A 27985-nucleotide genomic window follows, 5' to 3' on the forward strand; every position below is an offset into this window, starting at 1 on the left:
CTGCTACTACTAGTGAAACTCTATCGAGCTTGTTCTTCATCAACAGGTAGAAAACTTAGGATAAAAATGTTGCTGGATACTTACTGTAAACTCAGTTGCTCTCCCTAGAATGTGTACATACTTCTTGTGATTTTTTTTTTACCACAGCAGCATCAAAGTGTCACTCTGAGGTTCAGCTGTAGTACCACTTCTTCTGGTTCCTGGTAGTGACTGTCTTGTGTCCTGCACTGGCTGTTTATACACTTGTTTTTCAAGGACTTTCTCCCATGGAGATGTTTTCCCTGACTTTTCTGATGGTCTTCCTAAAGATTCTTCCAGAACCTTCCACAGGGTTCTCAAACTTTCAGGCTGTATTCCAGCAACACCTTGATGACCAAGACTGTTGTCCTCACCATTACTGCACTGCAGCTGTCTCAGTAGGTTGTCAACAAATTTGACTTCATATGGAGCCCTTGCCCACTTTCTTATCTCCGACTCACATCATGCCTTGTCTGGTGTCTTAAATATTACTCTTAATAAATAATCTTTATCAGGTTTAGCACTACAACTGACAATGTTAATGAAAGCCATTTCAGCTCCACAAGGGGTTATGCCAAAAGATTTAGCACAAGCTCAGAAATTTTTTTATTTACAACATAACTGTTACAACTTTTCAAACACTCTCTAAGAGCACTTACACATTTTTCCAGCCTTTGAAACCACTTCAAAAATGTTTCAGTCCAAGCTTCTTCAGAGTAGTAACTTAAGAGCATTGTCATACGTAGTGTTAGCCTCTTCACTGGATGGAAAATGCTGCCCATGATTTTTTCCTTTGTCTTTGGGAGCAAAAAGAAGTCACACGGAGCCAGGCCACGTGATGGGGGTGGGTGCAGCAACACTTGCACTTTTATCTTCTCCAAGACGTCCATCGTTCTGGCAGTCGTGTGGGCTGATACGTTGTCGTGATGCAGAAGGTGCTTAACCTTCTATTTTTGGTGCTGTGACCACCATGTGGCAATGACTTTTGGCAGCAATCTTTAGTCGCATACCACTCAGTATTGATTGTGCAACAGGTGTCTCAAGGTCACAGGTGTAAGATGATCCACCTTTGTGAAGAAAGTGGGCACCATCATCTTTCCAGAGCTCTAATGTCTGAACTTTTGTGAGTGGTCCCTCACCTGGAAAGCACCATACTGAAGACTGCCTCTTAATTTTTGGGTCATACTGGTATATCCGTGTTTCATCACCTGTGACAATATTGAGAGTCTTTGGACTGCCCTTCGTCGAATTCTTTTAAGCATAAAACACCAATCCGTTTAGGGGTGTTTTGGGCTTATGTCAGGGAATATGGCTCAATGGGCCCTTCTCTTGTTTAGGCTTAAATGATGGTTTGCACCCCAGTTGATCCAGTATTTAGGATTCCTTCAGTGTCACGAAACGCAAGATGTGGATCACTTTACATCATTTTCCTCGCAGCATTAAAGTTTTTTGGGGGGGTCAATGCCATTGTTATGTGACCAGAACAAGGCTCATCTTCAAGAGACTGGTGACCCCCTTGAAAATTCATGAAACCAAGTTCCAACAATTGTTCCAGAAGGGGAAGACTGAGCATCAAAAACGCATACCATAGAAGAGTGGCATTCTTCTGCAGTTAACTCTGTGATCATTGCACAAAACCTGTGGCGTGACAGATCCATGATGCACCATGTCTGACTCAGCACTGCCTGCTTCTCCACTCGCCATTCACATATGGTTTGAAATCCATTGTGGGGGAACTGTCGCACACCCTTCATGATTGAAAAACAATGTTCTTTCAAACTGAAATAATCCCATTCTTGTTAGACTTCTGGTGTAAGAGTTACTAAAACCATTTGGAACAGCCCTCTTATCATTATACTTTTATTGTGTTTAGATTAGTTTCATTCATTTTACATCTTCAGGTTGCCCATTTTAGTTTGGTCCATTGAACTGCCTGAGCTGGCAAAACGAGCAGCTCTTGCAGTTCAACAGCCAAGATGAACTGGCAACCTGGAGATGTTCAGTGAATGAAACTGGTTGTAAAACAATAAATCTATAACAATATGTCTATGGTGGTTTTCATTAATAATTCACTATTAATAAAACTTTCTCTCCTTTGCTCATAACCATATTAACGAAATTCTTTAGCCATGACAGTATGATTTAAGACCTTATGCATTCAAGGATAAGTAGTTTTGATTTTCCAGGAGTTTCTGGACCATACTGACCAGAACAGCAGAGCCTTGTTTCAATTTTGATTTTTCCTTTTCGTCTCCGTGAGGTTTCAGTTTCTGCATGAATTTTCATATCTTGACTTCTGGGCCCGGAAACATATATTCTTTTCTAAGGCAACCCTTGGCTCTTTCTGCTAATGGTTAGTGGCAGATTGTTTGTCCATTTCACCCTGAGATGGGGCACATTGGCAGATGTCCTCTTCCCTGGTGATACCAGGAGAGAAAGAGGCATCTCTGGCTGTGTCATTGGGGTACTTTCCACTGGTGCCGTGGGTCTGGGGTGGTGGTGTCCTTTAACTCAACTGAGAATCATGCTTTAGCATGTGGCTAGGTCCATGAGCTGCTGTTTGAGACCATGCTGTCACTGTGCTAGGAGTGGTTTTTGTCAATGTTTGTGGAGCTCAATGTCATGCTGCTTGTGTGAAGTTGTTCAAACTTTTTCTTTGCATCTTGGTATGACAGCCAGTAAAGTGTGTTAATACCTGTATTTTCTTCTTCCTCCTCGAAACTAAACGTGTTAGCGAATGAGGAAGTAGGGAGGGGGAGGGTGTTTGTGTGTTGTTCTGGGCAGTTTATGCATATAAACCATAACCCATGATCTTAACTTTCTCACGTAGAACATTTCCATTGAAGGCACAGATGAAAGCTCAAGTTGGTTGGTTGGTTGGTTTAAAAGAGTGGGGAAGGGATGAATTTACGAGGTCACTGGTCCCTTGTTCCTAATAAAACATTGCCACAAGTGTTACAATAAAACAAACTAGACATATAACACCAAACGAAAAGAAAGGAAAAACCACAAACGAAGGAAAGGCAAGGAACACTAAAAGAAACAAAAGAGGACAAGAAAACAGACACTAGAAACAGAAGAGAATAAAACAAGAAAGCAAATTACAGTGTCTGGCCAACCACGAGAGTAAAAAGGAAAAGCCAGCCACTCAGCAACACATTAAAACCTCCACCCTAAAAGAACTAGGGTGGAGGACACAGAGGGACAAAGGACATGCGCTAAAACTTAGATCAAATGATAAAACCCACCCTCCGAATAAAACGTAAAACTAAATCAGCCAATAAGGCGTTGTCAGATAAAATGAGTGGCAATGAGTCCAGTAACCCAAGATTACATCACTGGGCAGTCAAACTGAGACAGTGTACCAGAATATGGGCCACTGTCAACTGGGCACAGCACCAACACTGAGGTGGGACCTCACGGTGCAAGAGGTAACCGTCGGTTGCCCAATCATGGCCAATGCTGAGCTGGCAGAGGACAACTGATTCCCTGTGAGAGGCCCACATGGAAGACTTCCACACATTCATAGTCTCCTTTATGACACGCAGTTTGCTGTACGTACTGTTTTGCCATTGTCTCGCGAAACCGAAAAACCCTGCGGCGTAAGTCAGAACACAGGTCAGGTTCAGAGATGCCCATCTCCAGAAGTGATGTCCACTTAGCCTGTTTGGTCAGCCTGCAGCATAGTTCATTGTTTGGGATGCCGTCGTGTCCTGGGGTCCACAAAAACAACACTGAACGACGGGACCGGTCCAGGGCATAGATGGACTCCTAGATGGATGGCACCAAAGGATGTCGAGGGTAGCACTGGTTGATAGAGCTGTAGACTGCTCAAGGAGTCAGTACACACAACAAACAATTCCTCGGGGCATGAACAGATGTGCTCAAGAGCACGAGATATAGCGACCAGCTCGGCGGTGAAAACACTGAAGCCATCGGGCAAGGAATGCTGTTTAATATGTCCTCCATGGACATACACGAAGCCAATGTGAGCATCAGCCATCGAGTCGTCGATGTAAACCACTTCATGGCCTCGGTACTTCTCAAGAATCGAGAGGAAGTAGCAGGGGAGAGCCGCGGGGTTAACTGAGTCCTTAGAGTCACGTGAAAGGTCCAGGCGAAGCTGTGGCCTTGGTGTACACCATGGAGGTGTACGTGAATGGACTTCAAGTATAGGTGGTAAAGGCAAAGACTCCAGTTCAGAAAGAAGGGATCGGACATTAACTGCAATTGGAAGCCCTGACCTGGGCTGCCAAAGCGGGAGATGAATGGCCGTGGGTGGGAAAAGGAGACAGTGATTTGGATGGGCAGGAGAACTATGAATGTGTGCTATGTAACTGGCCAGCAGATAAGCATGCCTAACCTGCAATGGAGGCACTCCAGCTTCCACAAGGATGCTAGTGACCAGACTCGTCCTGAAAGCTCCCGTCGCTAGGCGAACACCACAGTGGTGCACTAGGTCGAGTAAACGCAACGCTGAGGGCTGCGCTGAACCATACACCACATTCCCATAGTCAAGGCGGGATTTAACAAGGGCTTTGTAGAGCTGCAGCAGCTTAGAGTGATCTGCACCCCAATTGGTGTTGCTCAGGCAGCAGAGGGTATTGAAGTGCAGCACTTCCGCTTAAGCTGACAAAGGTGAAGAAGCCAAGTCCATTGGGCATCGAAAACCAGCCCTAAGAATCGATATGTCTCCACTACAGTGAGTGGATCGTCATTAAGGTAAAGTTCTGGTTCTGGATGAACAGTACGATGCCAATAGAAGTGTGTAAAACAGGACTTTGCGGCTGAAAACTGGAAACCATGGGCTAGAGCCCATGACTGTGCCTTGTGGATGGCTCCCTGTAGGCACTGCTCAACAACACAAGTACTGGTGGAGCAGCACAAAATGCAGAAAACGTCTGCATACAGAGAAGGTGAGACAGACGGCCCTACAGCTACTGCTAGACCATTAATGGCCACTGAAAATAGAGATACACTCAATACAGAGCCCTGTGGGACTCCATTCTCATGGGTATTGGGGGTGGGGGACTATGGGAGGCACTAACTTGGACACAGAAAGCACGAAGTGACAGGAAATTCAGGATAAAAATCGGGAGTGAGCCTCGGAGAGCCCACTCATATAATGTGGCAAGGATATGATGTCACTAGGTCATCTCAAAAAAATTTTCGTAAATCAAAAAATACGGTAACCAAGTGTTGGCATCTGGTAAATGCTGTTCGGATGGCAGACTCGAGGGCCACAAGATTATCAGTGGTAGAGCGACCCTGGCGGAAGCTGCCCTGACATGTAACTAGTAGGCCACATGACTCTAGGACCCAACCCAACCGCAGACACACCATACATTCCCGCAGATTACAAAGAACGTTAGTGAGGCTGATGAGCCGATAGCTATCCACAACAAGTGGATTTTTACCGGGTTTTTGTACCGGAATGATTGTGCTCTCCCACCACTGTGATATAAAGAGGCCATCACACAAGATCTGGTTGAAGATGACTAGGAGATGTTTGTAGTCAAATGAGAGATCTTTAATCATCTGACTGTGGATCCAATCTGGCCCAGGAGCTGTGTTGGGGTAATGTGCAAATGCACTGAGGAGCTCCCACTCTGTAAATGGAGGGTTATGGGGTTCACTGTGGCATGTAGCGAATGAGAGGATTTTCCTTTCCATCCACGATTTGAGGGTGCGAAAGGCTGGGAGGTAATTCTCCGATGCAGAGGCTTGAGCATATTGCTCAGCAATCGTATTTGTGTCGGTAGGTTCTATTAACACCGGGAACACCTGTTGGGGTCTGGTACCCGAAAACACGTTTGATCTTTGCCCAGACTTGGGAAGGTGACATATGGCACCCAATGGTCGAGACATACGAGGGTTGTTTTTTTAAGTAAGGGCCGTTTTTATTTTTAATAAAAGATACAAATACTTTTGTAAAAAAACTTTTATTTTCTGATTCTACACACTTTTAGCTATTTTTCTACATAGTTGCCTTGTTTATTTAAGCACTTGTCATACCGTACAACTAAGTTTTTAATTTCCTCTTCAAAGAATACGGCCGCCTGCTCCAACATCCAAGAGTTCATGGCCGCTTTCACTTCATCGTCGTCATTGAAGCGCTGCCCGCCAAGATAGTGTTTCAGGTACCGGAAAAGGTGAAAATTGCTAGGAGCAAGGTCGGGGCTGTATGGTGCATGGTCCAAAACTTCCCAGCCAAAATAATCAATCAAATCCCGAGTCTTTTGAGAGGTGTGAGGCCTAGCGTTATCGTGCAGAAGCAAAACTCCTTTTGTCAGCATGCGACGCCTTTTGTTTTGAATTGCTCTGCCGAGCTTCTTTAGAGTTGCACAGTAGGCATCTGAGTTTATTGTCGTTCCTCGTGGCATAAAGTCCACTAGCAAAACACCGCGCCGGTCCCTGAACAGTTGCCATAATCCTGCGCTTTGACAGCATCTGTTTGGCTTTGACCTTGACGGGTGAGGTTGTGTGTCGCCATTCCATCGATTGTCGCTTGCTTTCGGGAGTGATATGGGATACCCATGTTTCATCTCCAGTGACAATTTGACTCAACATGTCATCCCCTTCTTCCTCGTAACGAATCAAAAAGTCCAATGAAGTGGCAAATCTCTTCCGTTTGTGGTCCTCTGTGAGGAGTCTGGGTACCCACCGAGAACACAGTATCTTAAAGTTTAGGTTTTCAGACACAATTTTGTACAAAACCGATCTTGAAACTTGTGGAAATTCCAAAGAAAGAGTGGAAATTGTGAATCTTCTGTCCTCACGAATCTTTGTTTCGACTGCAGCCACCAAATCATCAGTGATCACAGAGGGCCGGCCTGAGCGTTCTTCGTCATGGACGTTTTATGGACATTTTTAAACTCTCTAACCCATTGACGCACTTTACCTTCACTCACTGCATTCAAACCATAAACTTCTGTTAACTGATGATGAATTTCTGCAGCTGATAGGCTTCTCGCGGTCAAAAAACGTATCACTGTCTGTATCTCACACACGGCGGGCGATTCAATAATTGTAAACATTATAAAGTAGCACAGCGATGCGTACACGTCAGCTACAGAGCTGCAACTTGCATCAGTGTGAAAGGGAAGGATGCCGGCAAGTGGCGCGGTGGCTTGTTGCGGCATCCGTGCGAACTACGGGACTATACGCGCAAACGGCCCTTATTTAAAAAACAACCCTCGTATCTCTCCCAGCATTCCTGCTTCCATCATTTGATAAGTTGGCGAATGTAAGTACGGAGCTGTTTACAGGCTATGAAGTGCTCCAGGGAAGTGTGCCACTTATGTCGCTGTAGAGCTCACAGAGGCTCCTTAATTGCTTCAGCAACTTCCGGCGACCATCAAGTGTCCGTCTTTAACCGAGGGCACCCTAAAGAGTGCTCTCCAGTGTATAAATGGGAGAAGTCCTGGGCTGCAAATCAATGGCCGAATAACTACCTTGAGCCACACTGAAACGTGTGGCGGCCCCAGTATTTAAGAGGCAGAGGTTGAACTGAAACAGTAAAGTTTTGAAATCTCTGCCTCGGCCAGTAAGCACAGTGCCACCCCACAAGGGGTTATGAGCGTTAAAATCTCCCAAAAGTAGAAAAGGCTTGGGGAGTTGATCAATCAGTGCAGCTAACACATTCAAGGATACTACACATCTGGAGGAAGATATACATTGCAGACAGTTATTTCCTGCGTCATCCTTATTCTGACAGCCACAGCTTCAAGAGGGATTTGAAGGGGCACAGTATCACTACAGACTGTGTTTAAGACATAAACACGAACTCCACCTGACTCTATTATAGTCACTATGGTTCCTGTAATATCCCTTATAGCCGCAGGGGGCAGGGGCCCGCATTGCCGGGAACCAGGTTTCTTGGAGGGCAATGCAGGAAGCAGATGTAAAGGTCAACAGTTGGCAGTGGAAAAAACTGCCGCAATTCCACTGGATGATGACGTCGTCATTAGACTGGGAAGGCATGGAACATTCAATGAGGTAGTTTACGCCTCGGGGTCACCTGCTGCCACCAACTTTTTGCCTGAGCAGTCTATATCCACTTTGTCTGAGGGTTCTGAAAGATCTAGGTCCTCAGCGGACACCAGAATCTCCACCTCATCCACAGACGCAGAGCTTGGAGGTAGTGGTGGTGTGGGTGCCACCACAATTCCCTATGTCTTGGGGACCTTCTTTTTGAATTTCTCTCGCTGTTCCTTGGGTTTCCCTGGCTTGGAGGACTTTAATGATTCAGTCTCTGGGAATGAGGATGAGCGTGAAGCCCTATGATCAGCTGCTTTTGGGCACTACAGACACTGACGGGCGTCTTATTTCCCACTAGCAGAAACAAGGGAAGGGAGTGACCCAAGGGACCCCTTCCTAGCGAGAGCAGCTGAAGAAGTTTTACGCTTCTCTGGCTTAGAAGTGGGGACGGACATCCCCGATGTTTGGGAGGATGTTGGTCCTGAAGTAGGTGGTGCAAGAGCTACAGGGAGGGAAGTGACCTCCATCATCAAGGGGGCAGGTGTAGTCTTCCAGCTCTGAGAGGTGACTGCGGTTGGCGGAGCTGATGAGGCTAGAACTGTTGTAGCGGCGGCGTAAGACGATGTCATGCGTACAGGATGTAGGCGTTCAAATTTCTTCTTAGCCGCTGTGTAGGTCAGTTGGTCCAGGGTCTTGTACTCCATGATTTTCCTTTCTTTCTCGAGAACCCTGCAATCTGGCGAGCAAGGCGAATGGTGCTCTCCACAGTTTACACAAATGGGAGGCGGGACACATGGAGTATTGGTATGTGATGGGCATCCACAACCTCGACATGAGACGCTGGAAGTACAGTGGGAAGACATAGGACCAAACTTCCAACATTTAAAGCACCACATTGGGGGAGGGATACAGGGTTTTACATCACGGCGGTAAACCATCACCTTGACCTTGTCGGGTAATGTACCACCCTCTAAGGCCAAGTTGAAGGCACTGGTGGCAACCTGATTATACCTTGAGCCCCGGTGGACATGCCGAATGAAATGTACACCTCACTGTTCTAAACTGGTGTGCAGCTCATCGTCGGACTGCAAAAGACAGTCCCTGTGAAATATGATACCCTGGACCATATTTAAACTCTTATCGGGTGTGATGGTTACAGAAACATTCCCCAGCTTTTCACAAGTGAGTAAAGCCCGTGACTGGGCAGAGGATGCTGTTTTGATCAAGACTGACCCAGCTCTCATTTTGGACAAGCTCTCCACCTCCCCAAACTTGTCATCTAAATGTTCAACAAAACAATGAGGCTTCATCATGATGAAAGATTCCGCATCAGTTCTTGAACATACAAGGAACTGGGGTGAGTAAGAGCCGCTGTCATCCTTAGCCTGACGTTCCTCACATAGTGTGGCCAGTGAGGGGAACGATTTGGGGTCATACTTCTGTGCATGAATTGAGCCCGTGAACGCTTAGAGACTGCTCGTGTTTGACCACCAACAAGAGAGGATGTACTACACTCCATCGCCTGTCATCTGCCCTGATGCCACCCACTCCGACCAGGGGCCCTTCCCACGGGTGCCACCCAGCTGCAGCAAAGGTCACCTGGCAGGATGGCCATTGCCGGGGGTCTCAATGCCCCAGGGGGATGGGCATCTACCCCTTGGCATACATAGGGAGTTAACGGCACAGGCATCAGCAGAGCGATCCCTGTATTGTCAGGGGGCTACAACCAACAGGGTACATGACAGCTCCACCACAATGGACTGGTTACCATGCTGGATATCAGGTGCAACCAAGCAAAGAAGTCCACTGTCATTGTCAGTGTAGAAAATGATACTGCACAGTTGATGGTAAAATACGCACCCAGGAGGGTGACCTTACCCAACGGTTGGAGAATGAGCAGAAGTGCAGATCCACGTCGAAGAATGATGCGATAGGTCTCAGCACATGATGCACCGTGTAAGGCGCCCTTTCCTACCTGGCTTGCTCTTTGGGAAAATTTTGAAAAATGGTGGTCAAACCCTTCAGGGGACCATCACAAAGGCTGAAACGTGTGGCACTCCTTTTAGTTGCCTCTTACGACAGGCAGGAATGCCGCAGGCCTATTCTAACCCCCGGACCTGCAGGGGGCGAAAGTTCATGTGGCCAACTTATTATGCTTAGAGCCTCTCTGAATTTTGAGGATGAGTTTTACTCCACACTACTCAAGGTTAGCGTGTAGTTCATCTGTTTGTATAGACAGATCTCGATGGAAGGAGGAGAGATGGTAACTGCTTTACCCTCAAGCTTGTCACAGGCCAGATGTGCCTGTGATTGGTTAGCATTCAAAGCTTTGATCAAGAGACATCCATTTCCCATTTTCTCTACTGCAGTGGCTTTTCCAAATGTGCCCTCAATATTTTCAGAAAAACAATGGCGTCTTTCTTTTCCCAAAAGATTCTGGAGCACACCAAGAATTAACTGATCTGTGTTTCCATGTCTCCTTGCCTGATCCTCAACCCATGGGGTGGCCAAAGGTGGAATGTCATGGAACTTTAAATCTCTCTATTGAAATTCTGATTTGTAACTGCTGAGATGGTCATGTTTGCACAGATGTTTTATTACAAACTGTCCATCCTGATGCTATTCTGAAGGCTCTCCCCAATGGCACCATTCTGGCACAGCAAAGGCTACATGGCACAGTAGCCATCACCTGGAGTCCTGAATTAGACACACAACTAATCCTTGCCATACATGGGGAACTCAACAGTATAATTCTCACATTGTCTGGTAGCTACAAACATAAGGGTACATGAAGAGTCACCCATGATAAACTGGCTACCACACTATTTCAGGTGCAAATGTAAATCCAATTAAATAGCAAGTGCTGGGAATCACAGTACACAATGAATAGATTACACACCACATAACGCCTCCTTTTCTGAGGCACTTGCTCTTCTGCAGAATTTAGAGAAGTTGAGGTCAAACACCAGAAGGTGACCATAACTAATCAAGCCAAACATGCCGAGGGAGAGGTTGTGATGTGAGCTAAAACTGACAGTCAGCCTGATGAACACCGTGTCATCAACGTGAACACTTGAATAGGTACAAGATGCCTTCTAGTTGCCTTTTACATTGGGCAAGAGTTAACACAGGTCTGTTCCAGTCTCCAACACCACAATGGGTATTCTGTGAAAAAGAAACCCATATTTACCAAAGTAAGGTCTATTGTTCTTTATTTTTGCACATGTAGATGCAGATTTGTTTCATTTGTAATGCATCTCTTGAATGTAAGCTCTGACCTCACCACTGATCTCTCTCTGAATTTAACAAGTCTCAAAAGAGAATTTTCCTTTTTCTACAAAAATGTGCTGTTTCATTTTAGCAACCAATACTGAATAAGAGCAGAATTAATATTTAATTTGTGCTCTGTCATTTGGAAATGGCTTCACATGGTTTAAAAAAGTCAATTTCATGCCCAGATGATGCCTTCGAGTTTCTTGTCATTTATGTAGACAACTCCCATTCTGCACGTGAAACTATATAACAGCAGAACTGCAGCAAATGACTACATAATGTAGCATTGGGTATGGTGTAATAGTTTTAACATGACTAACTGGGGTGAAAGGAATTATGATTCATCTGAGGAGATACTCCATCCCATGAGATACTCATGTCTTAATGCATTTTCAGAGAACTTCAACGTCTTGAGTAGTATTCTTTAGGGAGTTTCTGATAACTTCTTAACAGCTCATTTTTTCCCACGAAAGAATAAACACAAAAATGAAAACAGCTCTTGATGGCTTTTTTTTTTTTTTGTGGTTTTCGGGCGCACAACTTCAATGGTCATTAGCGCCCTGACTACTCTAAGAATGCACCGCGAGGCACAAGTTGACAACAACAACTAAAAGGGAAAACACAATAAAAGACAGACTGACAGGCATAGGATTAAAAAACATCATCAAATGTCCTTAGCGAGGTTTGTCAAATTGATAAAACAAAGAACACGAGCAGCTGCTCGTGGGTCATCCGCTAAAATGGCATCTAAAGTAGTAGGCAGGTTAAGATCGAGGCGCAGTGTTTTAAGATCGGGACAGGACATTAAAATGTGACTAACCGTCAGCAAGTGCCCACATGGGCAGAACGGCGCCGGCGCAGCCGTCAGCAGATGGCGATGGCTGAACCGGCAGTGTCCAATTCTTAACCTTGCTAAAACGACCTCCTCCCGCCGAGAAGGGCGTGAGGAGGACGTCCAAGCCACGGGAAGAGGTTTTAAGGCCCGAAGCTTGTTGTCGGTAAGTGCAGCCCAATCGGCATGCCACAGCGACACAACGCGCCGACAAATGACCCTGCTAAAATCGGACGAAGGGACACAACAAGAAGCTGTCCGAGGCTGGAGGACCGCAGCCTTGGCCGCGGCATCTGCAGCTTCGTTCCCAGGGATACCGACATGGCCAGGAACCCACATAAAGCTAACCGGCGTACCGACGTCCACCAGCTGCTGAAGAGAGCGTTGGATCCGGTGTACGAAAGGGTGAACCGGGTACGGATCACTGAGGCTCTGGATGGCGCTCAGGGAATCTGAGCAGATGACATAAGCAGAATGTCGGTGGCGGCAGATGTACAGAACAGCCTGGTAGAGGGCAAAGAGCTCAGCTGTGAAGACCGAACAATGGCCATGGAGCCGGTATTGGAAACTTTGTGCCCCGACAATAAAGGAACACCCGACCCCGTCATTGGTCTTAGAGCCATCTGTATAAATGAAAGTCATGTTGTTGAACTTCGAGCGAAGTTCCAAAAAACGGGAGTGGTAGACCGAACCGGAGGTGACCTCTTTCGGGAGCGAGCTGAGGTCGAGGTGAACGCGGACCTGAGCCTGGAGCCAAGGTGGCGTGCGGCTCTCGCCCACTCGGAAGGTTGCAGGGAGTGAAAAATCAAGTTGTTGAAGGAGGCGACGAAAGCGAACTCCAGGGGGTAGCAAGGCAGAGACATACAACCCGTATTGAAGGTCAAGAGAGTCGTCAAAAAAGGAACGATAAGAAGGATGGTCGGGCATTGACAGTAGCCGACAGGCATACCGACAAAGCAGTATATCGCGCCGGTAGGTGAGTGGCAATTCGCCAGCGTCAGCATGAAGACTCTCTACGGGACTGGTATAAAATGCTCCGATCGCAAGTCGTAAACCCCGATGTTGTATGGAGTTGAGGCGGCGTAAGATGGATGGCCGTGCAGAGGAGTATACGAAGCTCCCATAATCCAGCTTGGAGCGGACGATCGACCGATATAGGCGAAGGAGGACGGTTCGATCCGCTCCCCACGACATACCACTGAGAACACGGAGGACATTTAAAGAACGGGTACAACGGGCGGCCAAATATGACACATGTGGAGACCAGCTAAGTTTCCTGTCAAAGGTAAGGCCTAAAAATTTGATTGTCTCCACGAGTGGGAGAGCAACGGGACCGAGTCGTAAGGACGGTGGGAGAAACTCTTTGTAGCGCCAGAAGTTAATACAGACCGTCTTCTCGGCAGAAAAACGGAAGCCATTGGCGACACTCCAGGAGTAAAGACGGTCAAGAGAACGCTGAAGACAGCGCTCCAAGACACGTGGACACTGCGCGCTGCAATAGATGGTAAAATCGTCCACGAAAAGGGAGCCTGATACATCAGCTGGGAGGCAATCCATTATTGGATTGATCGCGATGGCGAAGAGAGCGACGCTCAAAACTGAGCCCTGTGGCACCCCATTCTCCTGGCGAAAGGTGTCGGACAGGACAGAACCCACACGTACCCGAAACTGTCGATCCATTAAAAAGGAACGAATAAAAAGAGGGAGGCGACCGCGAAAGCCCCATGTATGCATGGTGCGGAGAATGCCCGCCCTCCAACAGGTGTCGTAAGCCTTCTCCAAATCAAAGAACACAGCCGCGGTCGGGCGCTTCCGCAAGAAGTTATTCATGATGAAGGTCGACAAGGTAACCAGATGGTCGACAGCAGAGCGGCGCCTTCGAAATCCACATTGTACATTGGTAAGTAGGCGTCGAGACTCGAGCAGCCAAACCAATCGAGAGTTAACCATTCGCTCCATCACTTTACAGACACAGCTGGTAAGCGAGATAGGTCGATAACTGGAAGGCAAGTGCTTGTCCTTCCCCGGCTTAGGAATCGGGACAACAATAGACTCGCGCCAGCATGCGGGAACATGTCCCTCAATCCAGATGCGATTGTAAGTACGAAGAAGAAAACCTTTACCCGCAGGAGAAAGGTTCTTCAGCATCTGGATATGAATAGAATCAGGCCCTGGAGCGGAGGACCGTGATCGGCCAAGTGCGTTTTCCAGTTCCCGCATGGTGAATGGGGCATTATAACCTTCACGATTCGAGGAGCGGAAGTTAGGTGGCCTCGCCTCCTCTGCCTGTTTGCGGGGGAGGAAGGCAGGGTGGTAATGAGCGGAGCTCGAAACCTCGGCGAAAAAGCGGCCGAAGGCATTGGAGACAGCCTCAGGGGCCACAAGGACTTCATTCGCGACCTTCAAGCCAGAAACTGGGGAGTGGACCTTAGTGCCAGATAGCCGGCGCAGGCTACCCCAGACAACAGAAGAAGGAGTAGAACTGTTGAAGGTGCTGGTGAAAGCAGCCCAGCTGGCTTTCTTGCTTTCTTTAATAATACGACGACACTGAGCACGTAATCGTTTATAATTAATGCAATTCGCCACTGTAGGGTGGCGTTTAAAGGTGCGTAAAGCACGTCGACGAGCACGTAAAGCGTCCCTACATGCTGCGGTCCACCAGGGGACCGGTACGCGACGTGGAGAAGAAGTAGGGTGAGGGATGGAATATTCAGCAGCAGCGAGAATGACTTCCGTGAGGTGTGCGACCTGACAATCGCAGCTTGTGAAGGTTTGATCCTGAAAGGTCGCCCTGGAAGAGAAGAGCCCCCAGTCTGCCTTGGAGATGGTCCAACGAGAGGAGCACGGAGAGGGAGTATGCTGCAGGAGATGGATAACACACGGGAAGTGGTCGCTCGAATATGCATCAGCAAGTGCATACCACTCAAACCGGCGTGCAAGTTGGGGAGTACATATAGAGAGGTCTAAATGGGAATAGGTATGAGATGTGTCCGAAAGAAAAGTAGGGGCGCCAGTATTGAGGCAGACAAGATTGAGCTGGTTGAAAAGGTCTGCTAACAAGGAGCCCCTCGGGCAGGATGCTGGAGAGCCCCAAAGAGGATGGTGGGCATTGAAGTCTCCAGTTAACAAAAATGGTGCAGGTAGCTGAGTAATAAGTTGCGTCATGTCTGCCCTGGTAACGGCAGATGACGATGGAGCGTAAACGGTACAAAAGGAAAACGTGAAAGTGGGGAGAGTAATGCGGATGGCTACTGCCTGCAGGCCGGTGTGCAACGTGATGGGATCGTAGTAAATATCATCCCGGACCAGCAACATAACCCCTCCATGAGCTGGGAGACCTACCACAGGGGGTAGGTCAAAACGCACAGAGGTGTAGTGTGCCAAGGCAATTTGATCGCATGGGCGTAGCTTCGTTTCCTGGAGGGCTACGACGAGCGGACGATGCGAGCGGAGCAGCAACTTCAAGTCCTCGCGGTTGGAGCGAATGCTGCGAATATTCCAGTTAATAAGTGCCATCGTAAGAAAAGGAAGATGAGAGAAGGGGTCACCTCGAAGGCCGCTTAGGGCCTGGCTTCGAGCGAGCACTGCCGCTGCTAGCAGGAGGCAGACAGTCATCGTCCATGGGGTCTATAGGGTCATCGGCCATCTCAGGAGGATGGCCGGGAGGGGGAGCTTCCTCCGCCGGTGAACGGCCAGATGTTCGGCTACCAGCGGTGCGGCCAGGCGAAACGGATGACGGCCTGGGGCGGCAACCGCTGGGTGGCGCAGGAGAAGAAAGGCGCCGCGGCGGAGAAGGAGAACTGTGCTTCCTATGCGCCTTTTTAGAAGGACGTTTGGTGGAAGTACCGGTCGAAGGCTGGGAGGTCGAGGAACGGAGGAAGTCTGCACGGGATGGTTCCTTCTTGAAGGCCCGTGCATCTGACTTCGGGGTCTTCGACTGAGCAGAAGCTGAGGAAGTGGCTGGTGTCTGTGGGGTGATGGGAGGAAGAGGAGACGTCGACCGCGCGATCTTAGCACTGGCCGAACGGACGACCGTGGTGCTGAAGGTCAGATCGCATGTCTGGGTTGCTACCTCCCGGGTAGTCCGAGGAGAGGCGAGGACAGTGCTGTATTTCCCCGCTGGGAGCAGCGTGGGCTTCCTACTAGCCAATAGCTTGCGAGCAGCCGAGGTGGACACTTTCTCTTTGACTCGAATTTCCTGGATACAGCGTTCTTCCTTATAGACAGGACAGTCGCGGGAGGATGCGGCATGGTCACCCTGACAGTTCACACAACGAGGAGACGGAGGTGGACAGTCACCCTCATGGGCATCCCTGCCACAAGTGACACATTTAGCCGCATTGGAACAAGACTGTCGAGTGTGATTGAAACGCTGACACTGGTAGCAGCGCGTAGGTGTCGGGACATAGGGGCGAACTGAAATGACCTCGTAGCCCGCCTTGATGCGCGATGGCAGCTTAACACTATCGAAGGTTAAGAAAAGTGTCCGGGTCGGTACAAGGTCATTGTTGACCTTTTTCATGACCCTATGGACAGCCGTCACGCCCTGCTCAGCGAGGAAAGATTGAATCTCCTCGTCAGTCAAGCCGTCGAGGGATCGAGTATAGACCACACCACGAGACGAATTCAAAGTTCGGTGAGCCTCCACCCGGACAGGGAATGTGTAAAGGAGTGTGGCCCGAAGCAGTTTTTGTGCCTGAAAGGCGCTCTCAGTTTCGAGTAATAGGGTACCGTTACGCAATCTGGTACAAGATTTGACAGATCCAGCTATGGCATCGACGCCCTTCTGGATAACGAAAGGGTTGACAGAGGAAAAATCCTTTCCTTCCTCAGATCGAGAAACGACGAGGAACTGGTGGGCAGGCGGTAGTATTTTTGTCACTGGTGGCTGGTCACGTTTCCGTTTGTGGGTCGAAGTCGAAAGCGATGGAGTAGAATCCATTGCGGAGGAATCCCCCATGATTGCCAGCGTCTCCGACGGCGCGCTCCTTCCTTGTGGGGACCCTCTCAGAGGGCACTCCCGCCTTAGGTGAATGTTTACACCTCAGGTCACACCTCCCGAGAAACAGACGGAGGGACCAATCGGCATGGTCAGAAGGTATCAGCTCAGGCAATCACCCCTCCCCGGGCCTGGCCTTTACCAGGGGGTACGCGCGTGCCTTACATGTCTACCCAGGGCGGGGACTTACGCGTTACCCCGTCACCGGCTACGCGTGCGAACGCGTGGGTCGGCCTTCAGACACGCACAGGGAGGAAGGAAGAAGAGGAAAAAGAAGAGAGAGGGAGAAAGAGGACAGACTGTCTCAAACGCCGAGGCGGAGACCAGAGAAGGCAAGGAGAAGAAGGCAATGAGAAAGCAAGGAGAAGGAGGCAAGGAGAAGGCAAGGAGAAGAAGGCAATGAGAAGGCAAGGAGAAAAAGGCAATGAGAAGGCAAGGAGAAAAAGGCAATGAGAAGGCAAGGAGAAGTCAAGGGAAAGAATAAGGAAGACAGTGAAGTGGAGAAGAGCAAAAAAAGGAACCAACAAAAGGAATGAAGAAACGAGAAGTGAAAAACCAAAAAGACCACGATTATAGGTCGGGAAACCGTCCGTCTCCGGACGCAGGCGCTAACTACCCCCGTGAGGGGGATGGTCTCCTTTTAGTCGCCTCTTACGACAGGCAGGAATACCTCGGGCCTATTCTAATCCCCGGACCCGCAGGGGGGGCTCTTGATGGCTAGAGGTCTCCGGTGAGTGTCATAGAGGAGTCTTTTATTGGGCTGAAATCTAGAATAAAGACGGTACCAGCAAGGGCGTTGTTTTCTCTACAGCACACAGGTTGGAGAGGAGGAGATTAGTGTTTAACATCCCATCGACACTGAGGACATTGGACATGGAGCAGAAGCTTTCATTAGGAAAGGATGGGGAAGGAAATCGGCCACACCCTTTCAAAGGAACCATCCCAACATTTCCCTGAAGAGATTTAGGGAAATCACGGAAAACCTAAATCAGGATGGCTGGGCACGTGTTTGAACCAATACAAGTCCAGTGTGTTAACCACTGTGCCACCTCACTCAGTGGCACACAGGTTGGCAAGATCAGTTTTGCGTAGGCATCGATAGAGCAGTTTTAGGCAACCAACATGAGGAAAAAATTATGTAGTTTGAGCATCAACATTAAATCATTTAATGTTATTCATGATTTCTTTACATTTTCTCAATCACAGCTTCAATATTCTTTACTATCCTTTCAAAAGAACACTGTTATGACAGACTGATATTTAGCATAACCCATCATCTAGGTTAGGCTGAACCATGATATGCTTGTGAAATGATGAAACCAATGAATGTCAAATTAGGACAAGGAGCTAACATTTACTGAACAGTTCAATTACTTATTCAGAAGAAAGTCAGCAATCACAGGTGAAGTGCAACTCACTTTACTCTGTTTCGGTATTTTAACCATACATCAAAAGGTACATCTTTATTTTTATTGTTATGGCAATTACCTTGCTTAATTTTGTGATTACGATAACTGGTTTTTAACATGCTGGACACTGTGTCTTTATACCAACATCCAGAATGTCTTGGAGAGTGGTTGGTGGATACTGACATGATGCAAACTGTCTCCCAAATGCATCTCAGACATACTCTATGAGATTCAAATTAGGAAAGCGAGCAGGCCACACCTTGCATGCAATATCTTCCATTTACAAAAAAACACCAATCACCCATGCTCTATTAGGTCAAGGTTTACGGTCCATCGATATGAGGTTTGGGCCCACAGCACGCTGCAACAACTGTGTATGAAATCCAAAAACCTCCTCACGGTACCTGACGGCAGTTAAATCTTGCCGATTTACCCATACAATTTCATAAAGAGGTGTTTGATTGGTCAACATAATCCCTGGTCACACCATCAGGGATCCACCTCAATATCAGTCTCTTTCCACAATATTTGGGTCCAGAAATCATGTTCCATGTGCCATCCAGATGCAAATCCATCAACAATCACACTCCAGACCAAATCAGGACTCATCTGTGAAAAGAACATTGGCCCACTGTTCGACCGTCCAGGTAGCATGTTGACTGCCCCATTCTAGATGTACCCTTCAGTGAAGACATGCCAGAGTAAACAGACAGCATGTCTCCAACAATAAAGGCCACTATGCAGGAACCTTCTGTACACCTTTCGCCTCGGTACATGTCCAGGGGATGATGCGAGGTTAAATGCCAGTTGCAGTGGAGTACTAAGGCAGTACCATCGTGCCCTTTCAGCCAAATAACAGTCCTCTCTGATGTCACACATGTTCGGCCCTGTCCTGGTCTCTGGGATACAGTTTCAGTCTCTGTAATATTCCTATGGCCCTCCAGCAGAGAGTCTGTAGGCATCTCCTCTGTGCCCTACTGCATTGTCTGTGGCTGCGTACACAGCAGATTGTGGATGTGGGACTACCCTACAAACACTACCCCACTTGATAGGTGCTCTGAAGTCATTGCTGGCGTGGTTGTCCGTTGATCGGAATGCCATCTTCCATGCAGAACATGATTGTAACGGCTTATCCTGACACTTTGCATGACTATATTGTGAATTGGACACAGGATGGGGAAATAGCAGTTTGTTGCTTTAATTTTGGACACCAGTGTATTTTCCTTTTGACAAGTAGTCACTACAATCTCTTAACATAGCAAAAAGTGTGTGACCATTACCTCATTAACAACTGATTAAACAGGAACTAAATTATTTTATAGAAAAAATTATCAGTTATTTGGATTCAGAATAATAGTTGTGTTTTTTGCTGTTCTTTCCCCTTTCTCCAAGAATCAGTGTATTGCCAGTTAATTCTTCATCACTAAAAACCTTTGTAATCTAAGAAACATTTGCAAACTAGTAACACTACTACACTAAATATTTTACAAGTAACATAAATAAAAGGAACTTCAGCACATTTTTGTACAGAAAACTTCAACTGACCTTTATAATTTATTTTATGCTCTATTTTAAATTGCTGATGTGTCGTTTATCACTGGCTTAGAAAGTCTAAAACTTTTACAATACATACCTCCAATAAAACATGGTGTACTTTTTTCAAAAATTCTTCATTATTTTCAAAATCCTCAATTAAAGTCTGTGGTAAGTCCCCTGCATGCCCAATCTGGAAAATGAAAATTATAGCCACTTGCAATATACTCCAAACTGTATTAATAAGATGAAACACAAACAAAATTTAAAAATTATTAACTTTAATCCAAGTAATGTCAAGACTAGTTTGATGTTTGAAAGGAAAGGTGATCATCCTGCAGGCCTAGAAAGGGACATACACTCCTGGAAATTGAAATAAGAACACCGTGAATTCATTGTCCCAGGAAGGGGAAACTTTATAGACACATTCTTGGGGTCAGATACATCACATGATCACACTGACAGAACCACAGGCACATAGACACAGGCAACAGAGCATGCACAATGTCGGCACTAGTACAGTGTATATCCACCTTTCGCAGCAATGCAGGCTGCTATTCTCCCATGGAGACGATCGTAGAGATGCTGGATGTAGTCCTGTGGAACGGCTTGCCATGCCATTTCCACCTGGCGCCTCAGTTGGACCAGCGTTCGTGCTGGACGTGCAGACCGCGTGAGACGACGCTTCATCCAGTCCCAAACATGCTCAATGGGGGACACATCCGGAGATCTTGCTGGCCAGGGTAGTTGACATACACCTTCTAGAGCACGTTGGTTGGCACGGGATACATGCGGACGTGCATTGTCCTGTTGGAACAGCAAGTTCCCTTGCCGGTCTAGGAATGGTAGAACGATGGGTTCGATGACGGTTTGGATGTACCGTGCACTATTCAGTGTCCCCTCGACGATCACCAGTGGTGTACGGCCAGTGTAGGAGATCGCTCCCCACACCATGATGCCGGGTGTTGGCCCTGTGTGCCTCGGTCGTATGCAGTCCTGATTGTGGCGCTCACCTGCACGGCGCCAAACACGCATACGACCATCATTGGCACCAAGGCAGAAGCGACTCTCATCGCTGAAGACGACACGTCTCCATTCGTCCCTCCATTCACGCCTGTCGCGACACCACTGGAGGCGGGCTGCACGATGTTGGGGCGTGAGCGGAAGACGGTGTAACGGTGTGCGGGACCGTAGCCCAGCTTCATGGAGACGGTTGCGAATGGTCTTCGCCGATACCCCAGGAGCAACAGTGTCCCTAATTTGCTGGGAAGTGGCGGTGCGGTCCCCTACGGCACTGCGTAGGATCCTACGGTCTTGGCGTGCATCCGTGCGTCGCTGCGGTCCGGTTCCAGGTTGACGGGCACGTGCACCTTCCGCCGACCACTGGCGACAACATCGATGTACTGTGGAGACCTCACGCCCCACATGTTGAGCAATTCGGCGGTACGTCCACCCGGCCTCCCGCATGCCCACTATACGCCCTCGCTCAAAGTCCGTCAACTGCACATACGGTTCACGTCCACGCTGTCGCGGCATACTACCAGTGTTAAAGACTGCGATGGAGCTCCGTATGCCACGGCAAACTGGCTGACACTGACGGCGGCGGTGCACAAATGCTGCGCAGCTAGCGCCATTCGACGGATAACACCGCGGTTCCTGGTGTGTCCGCTGTGCAGTGCGTGTGATCATTGCTTGTACAGCCCTCTCGCAGTGTCCGGAGCAAGTATGGTGGGTCTGACACACCGGTGTCAATGTGTTCTTTTTTCCATTTCCAGGAGTGTATAATGCAGCAGCTACTCTGGTCAGTCTTAAGTACTAGTATTACTGACACAATGAAAATATTATCATTATCCAAATAATTTACAAGTGTTATGTTTCCTACAAACAACTGTGAAATTCAAAGTGTGTCTTAACTGTAAATATTTCTACTTACCATAAAGAAGGTATGTTAAGTTGAGGACAGGCACAATTGAAAAAGTTACATTAAACTTTCGGTCACAGACTTCATCGGTTGGTTGGTTGGTTTGTTTAAAAGAGGGGGGAAGGGACTGAAGTAAAGGTCATCGGTCCCTTTTTCCAAAGGAAACAATGGTACAAGGGTGAGAATAAGACAACGAGACTTACAACACAAAACAGAATGAAATGAAAAACCACAATGACTTAAGGGCAACAAACACTTAAATGGGCAGAAGGGGTCAAGAAAATCACAAAGACACAAGAAAGAGGCAGAAGAGGTTAAAACAAGAAATCAGATTACCATGGCTGGCTGACCACGAGGATAAAAAAGGAAAAGCCAGGCACTCTGCAACACATTAAAACCTCCACCCTGAAAGCACTAGGATGGAGGACACACAGGGACAAAGGACATGTGATAAAACTTAGGGCAAATGATAAAACTCACCCTCACAAATAAAATGTAAAACTAAAGCTGTTGCTGAGGTATTGTCGCCAAACACCGAAGGTAGGGTGCTGGGAAAGTTAAAAGTCCACCACACAGCGGCTAAAAGCGGGCACTCCAGCAAGAGATGGGTGACTGTCATTTGTGAGCCACAGTAACACTGAGGTGGGTCCTCACAACGGAGGAGATAAACACGCGTCAGCCACGTATGGCCAATGCAGAGCCGACAGAGAACCACAGAGTCCCTGCGGGAGGCGCGCACGGAGGTCTTCCACACATTCGTAGTTTCCTTAATGGCAAGCAGCTTGTCGTGCATACTTAGGTTATGCCGTTCTGTCTACCAAAGCCGCAAAACCTTGTGGTGTAATACTGAATGCAGGACAGTTTCAGCAAAGCCGATCTCCGTAAGCAGTTTCCGTGTAGCCTGTTTGGCCAGCCTGTCAGCAAGTTCGTTAACTGGGATTCCGAAATGACGTGGGGTCCAGACAAACACCACTGAACGACTGGACCATTCCAGGGCATAGATGGACTCCTGGATGGTCGCTACCAAAGGGTGACGAGGGTAGAATTAGTCGATACCTTGTAGGCTGCTCAAGGGGTCAGTACACAGGAGAAATGGCTAACCTGGACATGAGCAGATGTGCTCAAGAGCACAAGATATGGCCGCCAGCTCTACACTGAAAACACTGCAGCCATCTGGCAACGAGTACTGTTCTATATGTCCTCCAGGAACATAGGCAAAGCCAACATGACTATCAGCCATTGGTGTAAACTACTACATGGCCCCAGTACATGTCGAGAATCGAGAGGAAGTAACAGCGGTGAGTCACATGGTTAACTGAGTCCTTAGCGCCATGTGAAAGGTCCAGGAGAAGCAGTGGCATAGGTGTACACCATGGAGGTGTTTGTGAATGAACCTCAAGTATACGTGGTAAAGGCAAGGACTCCAGTTCAGAAAGAAGGGATCGGACATGAACTGCAATTGGAAGCCCTGACCTGGGCCGCTGATGCAGGAGATGAACCGCCGTGGGTGGGAAAGAGAGACGGTAATTCGGATGCGAAGGAGAACTACGAACGTGTGCAATGTAAGTGGAGAGCAATTGTGCACTCCTATCCTGCAATGGAGGGACTCCGTCCTCCACTAGGAAGCTGGTCACCAGACTCATCCTAAAAAGCTCCTGTCGCTAGGTGAATGCCACAGTGGCGCACTGGGTTGAGTAAACACAAAGCTGAGGGCACCACAAAACCATAAACCAGACTCCCATACTCAAGATGGGATTGAACAAGGGCTCTGTAGAGCTGCAGCAGCGTAGAGTGATCTGCACTCCAGTTGGAATTCCTCAGGCAGCGGAGGGCACTGAAGCGCTGCCACCACTTCCGCTTAAGCCGACGAAGGTGAGGAAGCCAAGTCTCTCGGGCATTGAAAACCAGCCCGAAGAGCCGATATGTCTCCACTACAGTGAGTGGATCGTTATTAAGGTAAAGTTCTTGTTCTGTATGAATGGTATGACGCCGACAGAAGTGCATAAATCACAACTTTGTGGCTGAAAACTGGAAACCGTGGGCTAGAGCCCATGACTGCACCTTATGGATGGCTCCCTGTAGGTGCCGCTCAACAACACCAGTACTGGTGGAGCAGCATGAAATACAGAAATCTGCCTGTATACAGAGAAGGTGAGACGGACGGCCCTACAGCTCCTGCTAGACCATCAATGGCCACTGAAAATAAGGATACACTCAATACAGAGACCTGTGGGACCCCATTCACCTGGATATGGGGGGAACTATGGAAGGCAATAACTTGGACACGAAAAGTATGAAGCGACAGGAAATTTTTGACAAAAAGGTTGCGAGGTAATTCTCCGACACAGAGGCTCGAGCATATTGCTCAGCAATTGCATTTGTGTCGTTAGGTTATGTTAACACCGGAAAACCTGTTGGGGTCTGGTACCCGAAAACATGTTTGATCTTTGCCCAGACTTGGGAAGGTGACATATGGCATCCAATAGTCGAGACATATCTCTCCCAGCATTCCTGCTTCCATCATTTGATAAGTTGGCGAATGTAAGTACGGAGCTGTTTAAAGGCTATGACGTGCTCCAGGGAAGAGTGCCACTTATGTCGCTGTAGAGCTCACAGAGGCTCCTTAATTGCTTCAGCAACTTCCGACGACCATCAAGGGTCTGTCTTTAACCGAGGGCACCCTAAAGAGTGCTCTCCAGTGTAACAATGGGAGAAGTCCTGGGCTGCAAATCAATGGCTCGAGCATATTGCTCAGCAATCATGTTTGTGTCGGTAGATAACATGCCACTGATGTTAATGCCAGGGACACCTGTCGAGGTCTGTTAAACAAAAAGATGTCTGATCTTCATCCACACTTGGGAAGCTGACGTATGGTCGAGATGAATCTCGACCAACACTCCTGTTTCTGTCTTTTGATAAGCTGGCGAACACGGGCACGGAGCCGCTTAAAGGCTATGAGGTGCTCCAGGGAGGGATACTACTTATGCCACTGTAGAGCTCGCCAGCATTCCTCAATTGCCTCAGCGACTTCCGGTGACCACCAAGGGACCACCTTTCGCCGGGGGCACAATAAAGAGTGAGGGATCACATTTTCCACCTCAGTACAAATTGTTGTAGTCCCCTGCTCCACCATCACATTGATGTTACCATGTGGGGGTGAGTAAAGGGTGACCGCAGAGGTAAAAGTTTCCCCGTCTGCCTTGTTTAAAGCCAATCTGGACAGGCTTCCATGGGCCTGAGGCTGGGGCAGTGACAGGAAGAAGATGGGAAGTGGTCACTACCATACAAGTAATCATGTGCTCTCCAGTGGATAGGCGAGAGAAGTCCTCGATTGCAAATGGATAAATCAATGGCCGAGTAACTACCTCGAGCCACAATGAAATGTGTGGCGGCCCCAGTATTCAAGAGGCAGAGGTTGAACTGAAACAGTAAAGTTTTGAAATCTCTGCCTCAGCCAGTAAGCACAGTGCCAGCCCACAAGGGGTTATGGGTGTTAAAATCTCCCAAAAGTAAGAAAGGCTTAGGGAGTTGATCAATCAGTGCAGCTAATACATTCAAGGATACTACACCATCTGGAGGAAGATATACATTGCAGACAGTTATTTCCTGCGTCATCCTTATTCTGACAGCCACATCTTCAAGAGGAGTTTGAAGGGGCACAGTTTCACTACAGACTGAGTTTAAGACATAAACACAAACTCCACCTGACACTCGATTATAGTCACTATGGTTCCTGTAGTATACCTTATAGCCGCAGAGGGCAGAGGTTCGCATTGCTGGGAACCAGGTTTCCTGGAGGGCAATGCAGGAAGCAGGTGTAAAGCTTAACAGTTGCCGTAGCTCAGCTAGGCAGTGGAAAAAACTGCCACAATTCCACTGGAGGATGACATCATCATGAGACTTGGAAGGCATGGAATATTCCATGGGGCAGTTTATGCCTCAGGGTCACCTGCTGCCACTGACTTATTGCTTGAGCAGTCTATATCCATTTCGTCTGAGAGTCCAGCGAGATCTAGGTCCTCAGTGGACGCCAGAATTGCCACCTTATTCCCAGACACAGAGCTTACAGGTAGCAGTTGAGTGGGTGTCACTACAATTTTCTTGGTCTTAGGGATCTTCTTTTTGGACTTTTCTAACTGTTCCTTGGGTTTCTCTGGCTGGGAGGGCTTCACTGATGCCGTCTCCGGGACTGAGGATGAAGCCCTATGCCCAGCTGCTTTTGGGCACTACAGTCATTGACGGGCATCTTATTTCCCACTAGCAGAAACCTGGGAAGGGATTGACCCAAGGGACCCCTTCTCGGTGAGAGGAGCCGAAGGAGACTTACGCTTCTCCGGCTGAGATGTGGGGACTGGTGTCCATGATGGTTGGAGAGGGGGGGGGGAGGGGAGGGGGCAGTGCTCCCAAGGAGGCAGGTATAGCCTTATGGCTCTGAGAGCCGACTGGAATTTGCGGAACTGATGGGGCTACTACTGTTCTTGTGGCGGTGGCGTATGAGGAGGTTATAGCCACAGGATGTGGGCGTGCATATTTTCTCTTAGCATCAATGTAGGTCAGTTGGTCCATTTTCTTGTATTCCATGGTTTTATTCTCTTTCTGTAAAATCCTGCTGTCTGGCGAGCAAGGTGGATGATGCTCTCTGCAGTTGACACAGATGGGAGGCGGGTCACAGAGTATTGGGATGTGATGGACGTCCACAATCTCGACATGTGACGCTGGAAGTACAGCGGGAAGACATATGGCCGAACTTCCAGCAGTTAAAGCACAGCATTGGGGTGGGATATATGGCTTGACATCACAGCAGTAGACCATCACCTTGACCTTCTTGGGTAAGGTGTCACCTTCGAAGGCCACGATGAAGGCACCTGTGGCAACTTTATTATTCCTCAGACCCCAATGGATGCGCCGGACGAAATGAACACCTTGCCGCTCTAAAGTGGTGTGCAGCTCGTCGTCAGACTGCAAAAGAAGGTCCCTATGGAATATAATACCCTGGAACATATTTAAGCTCTTATGTGGTGTGTTGGTAACAGAAACATCCCCCAACTTGTTACAAGGGAGAAAAGCCCGTCACTGGGCAGAGGATGCTGTTTTTATCAAGACTGACCCAGAACGCATTTTAGACAAGCCCTCCACTTCCCCAAACTTGTTCTCTAAATGTTCTATAAAAAACTGTGGTTCCACCAAAACAAAGGAGACCCCATCAGTTCTCGTGCATATGAGGTACCGGGGTGAATAAGGTTTGCTGCCATCCTTAGCCTGGCATTCCTCCCATGGTGTGGCCAGGGAGGGGAATGATTTAGGGTCATACTTTCTTGCAGTGAACTGAGACTTGGAATGCTTAGTGACTGCTGGTGTTTGATCACCAGCAAGTGATGACGTGGTATGCTTCATTGCACGTCATCCGCCCTGATGCCACCCACTCTGACCAGGGTCCCTCCCCATGGGCCCCAACCAGCCGCAGCAAAATCCACCTGGTAGGGTGGCCTTCGCCGAGAGTCCCGATGCCCCAGGGTGACGAGCATCTACTCCTTGGCATACACGGGGAGTTAATGGTGCAGGCATCAGCAGAGCGATCCCTGTGTTGTCAGGGGACTACAACCAACTGGGTACATGGCGGCCCCACCACAACGGACTGGCTACTGTGCTGGATATGAGGTGCAAAGAAGTCCATGGTCATCGTCGGCACAAAAAATGACATTGCATAGCGCATGGTGGCAAACGTACCCAGGAAGGTGTCCTCACCCAAGAGATGGAGATCAAGCTGGACTGCAGTGCGACGACAAGAAAGTGGGCTGAAGATCTGAAGGCACAAAGGATACTACGCACCATGCAAGGCAGCCTTCCCCAATTGGCTCGGTCTTTGGGAAAATTTTGAAAAATGGAGGTCAAACCCTACAGGGGACCATCACATAAAGGCTGAAACGTGAGTGACTCCTTTTAGTTGCCATTTAGTTCTTACAACAGGCAGGAATACCCTGGGCCTATTCTAATCCCCGGACCCGCAGGAGGGGACTTCA

The 27985-nt window shown here is 48.2% G+C and overlaps 1 protein-coding gene across 1 annotated transcript in view; it reads right to left on the bottom strand.

The window, feature by feature from the left end:
* Positions 1-27985, bottom strand: part of LOC126260009 (multifunctional methyltransferase subunit TRM112-like protein) — a 40457-nt gene that overhangs the window by 4141 nt on the left and 8331 nt on the right. The window contains exon 3 of the mRNA XM_049957169.1: positions 20145-20237. Within this exon, the coding sequence (XP_049813126.1) occupies positions 20145-20237 (93 nt within the window). The remainder of the gene's footprint in view (positions 1-20144; positions 20238-27985) is intronic.

The sequence above is a fragment of the Schistocerca nitens genome, chromosome 5 (assembly GCF_023898315.1).
Source record: "Schistocerca nitens isolate TAMUIC-IGC-003100 chromosome 5, iqSchNite1.1, whole genome shotgun sequence".
Lineage (NCBI taxonomy): Eukaryota > Metazoa > Arthropoda > Insecta > Orthoptera > Acrididae > Schistocerca > Schistocerca nitens.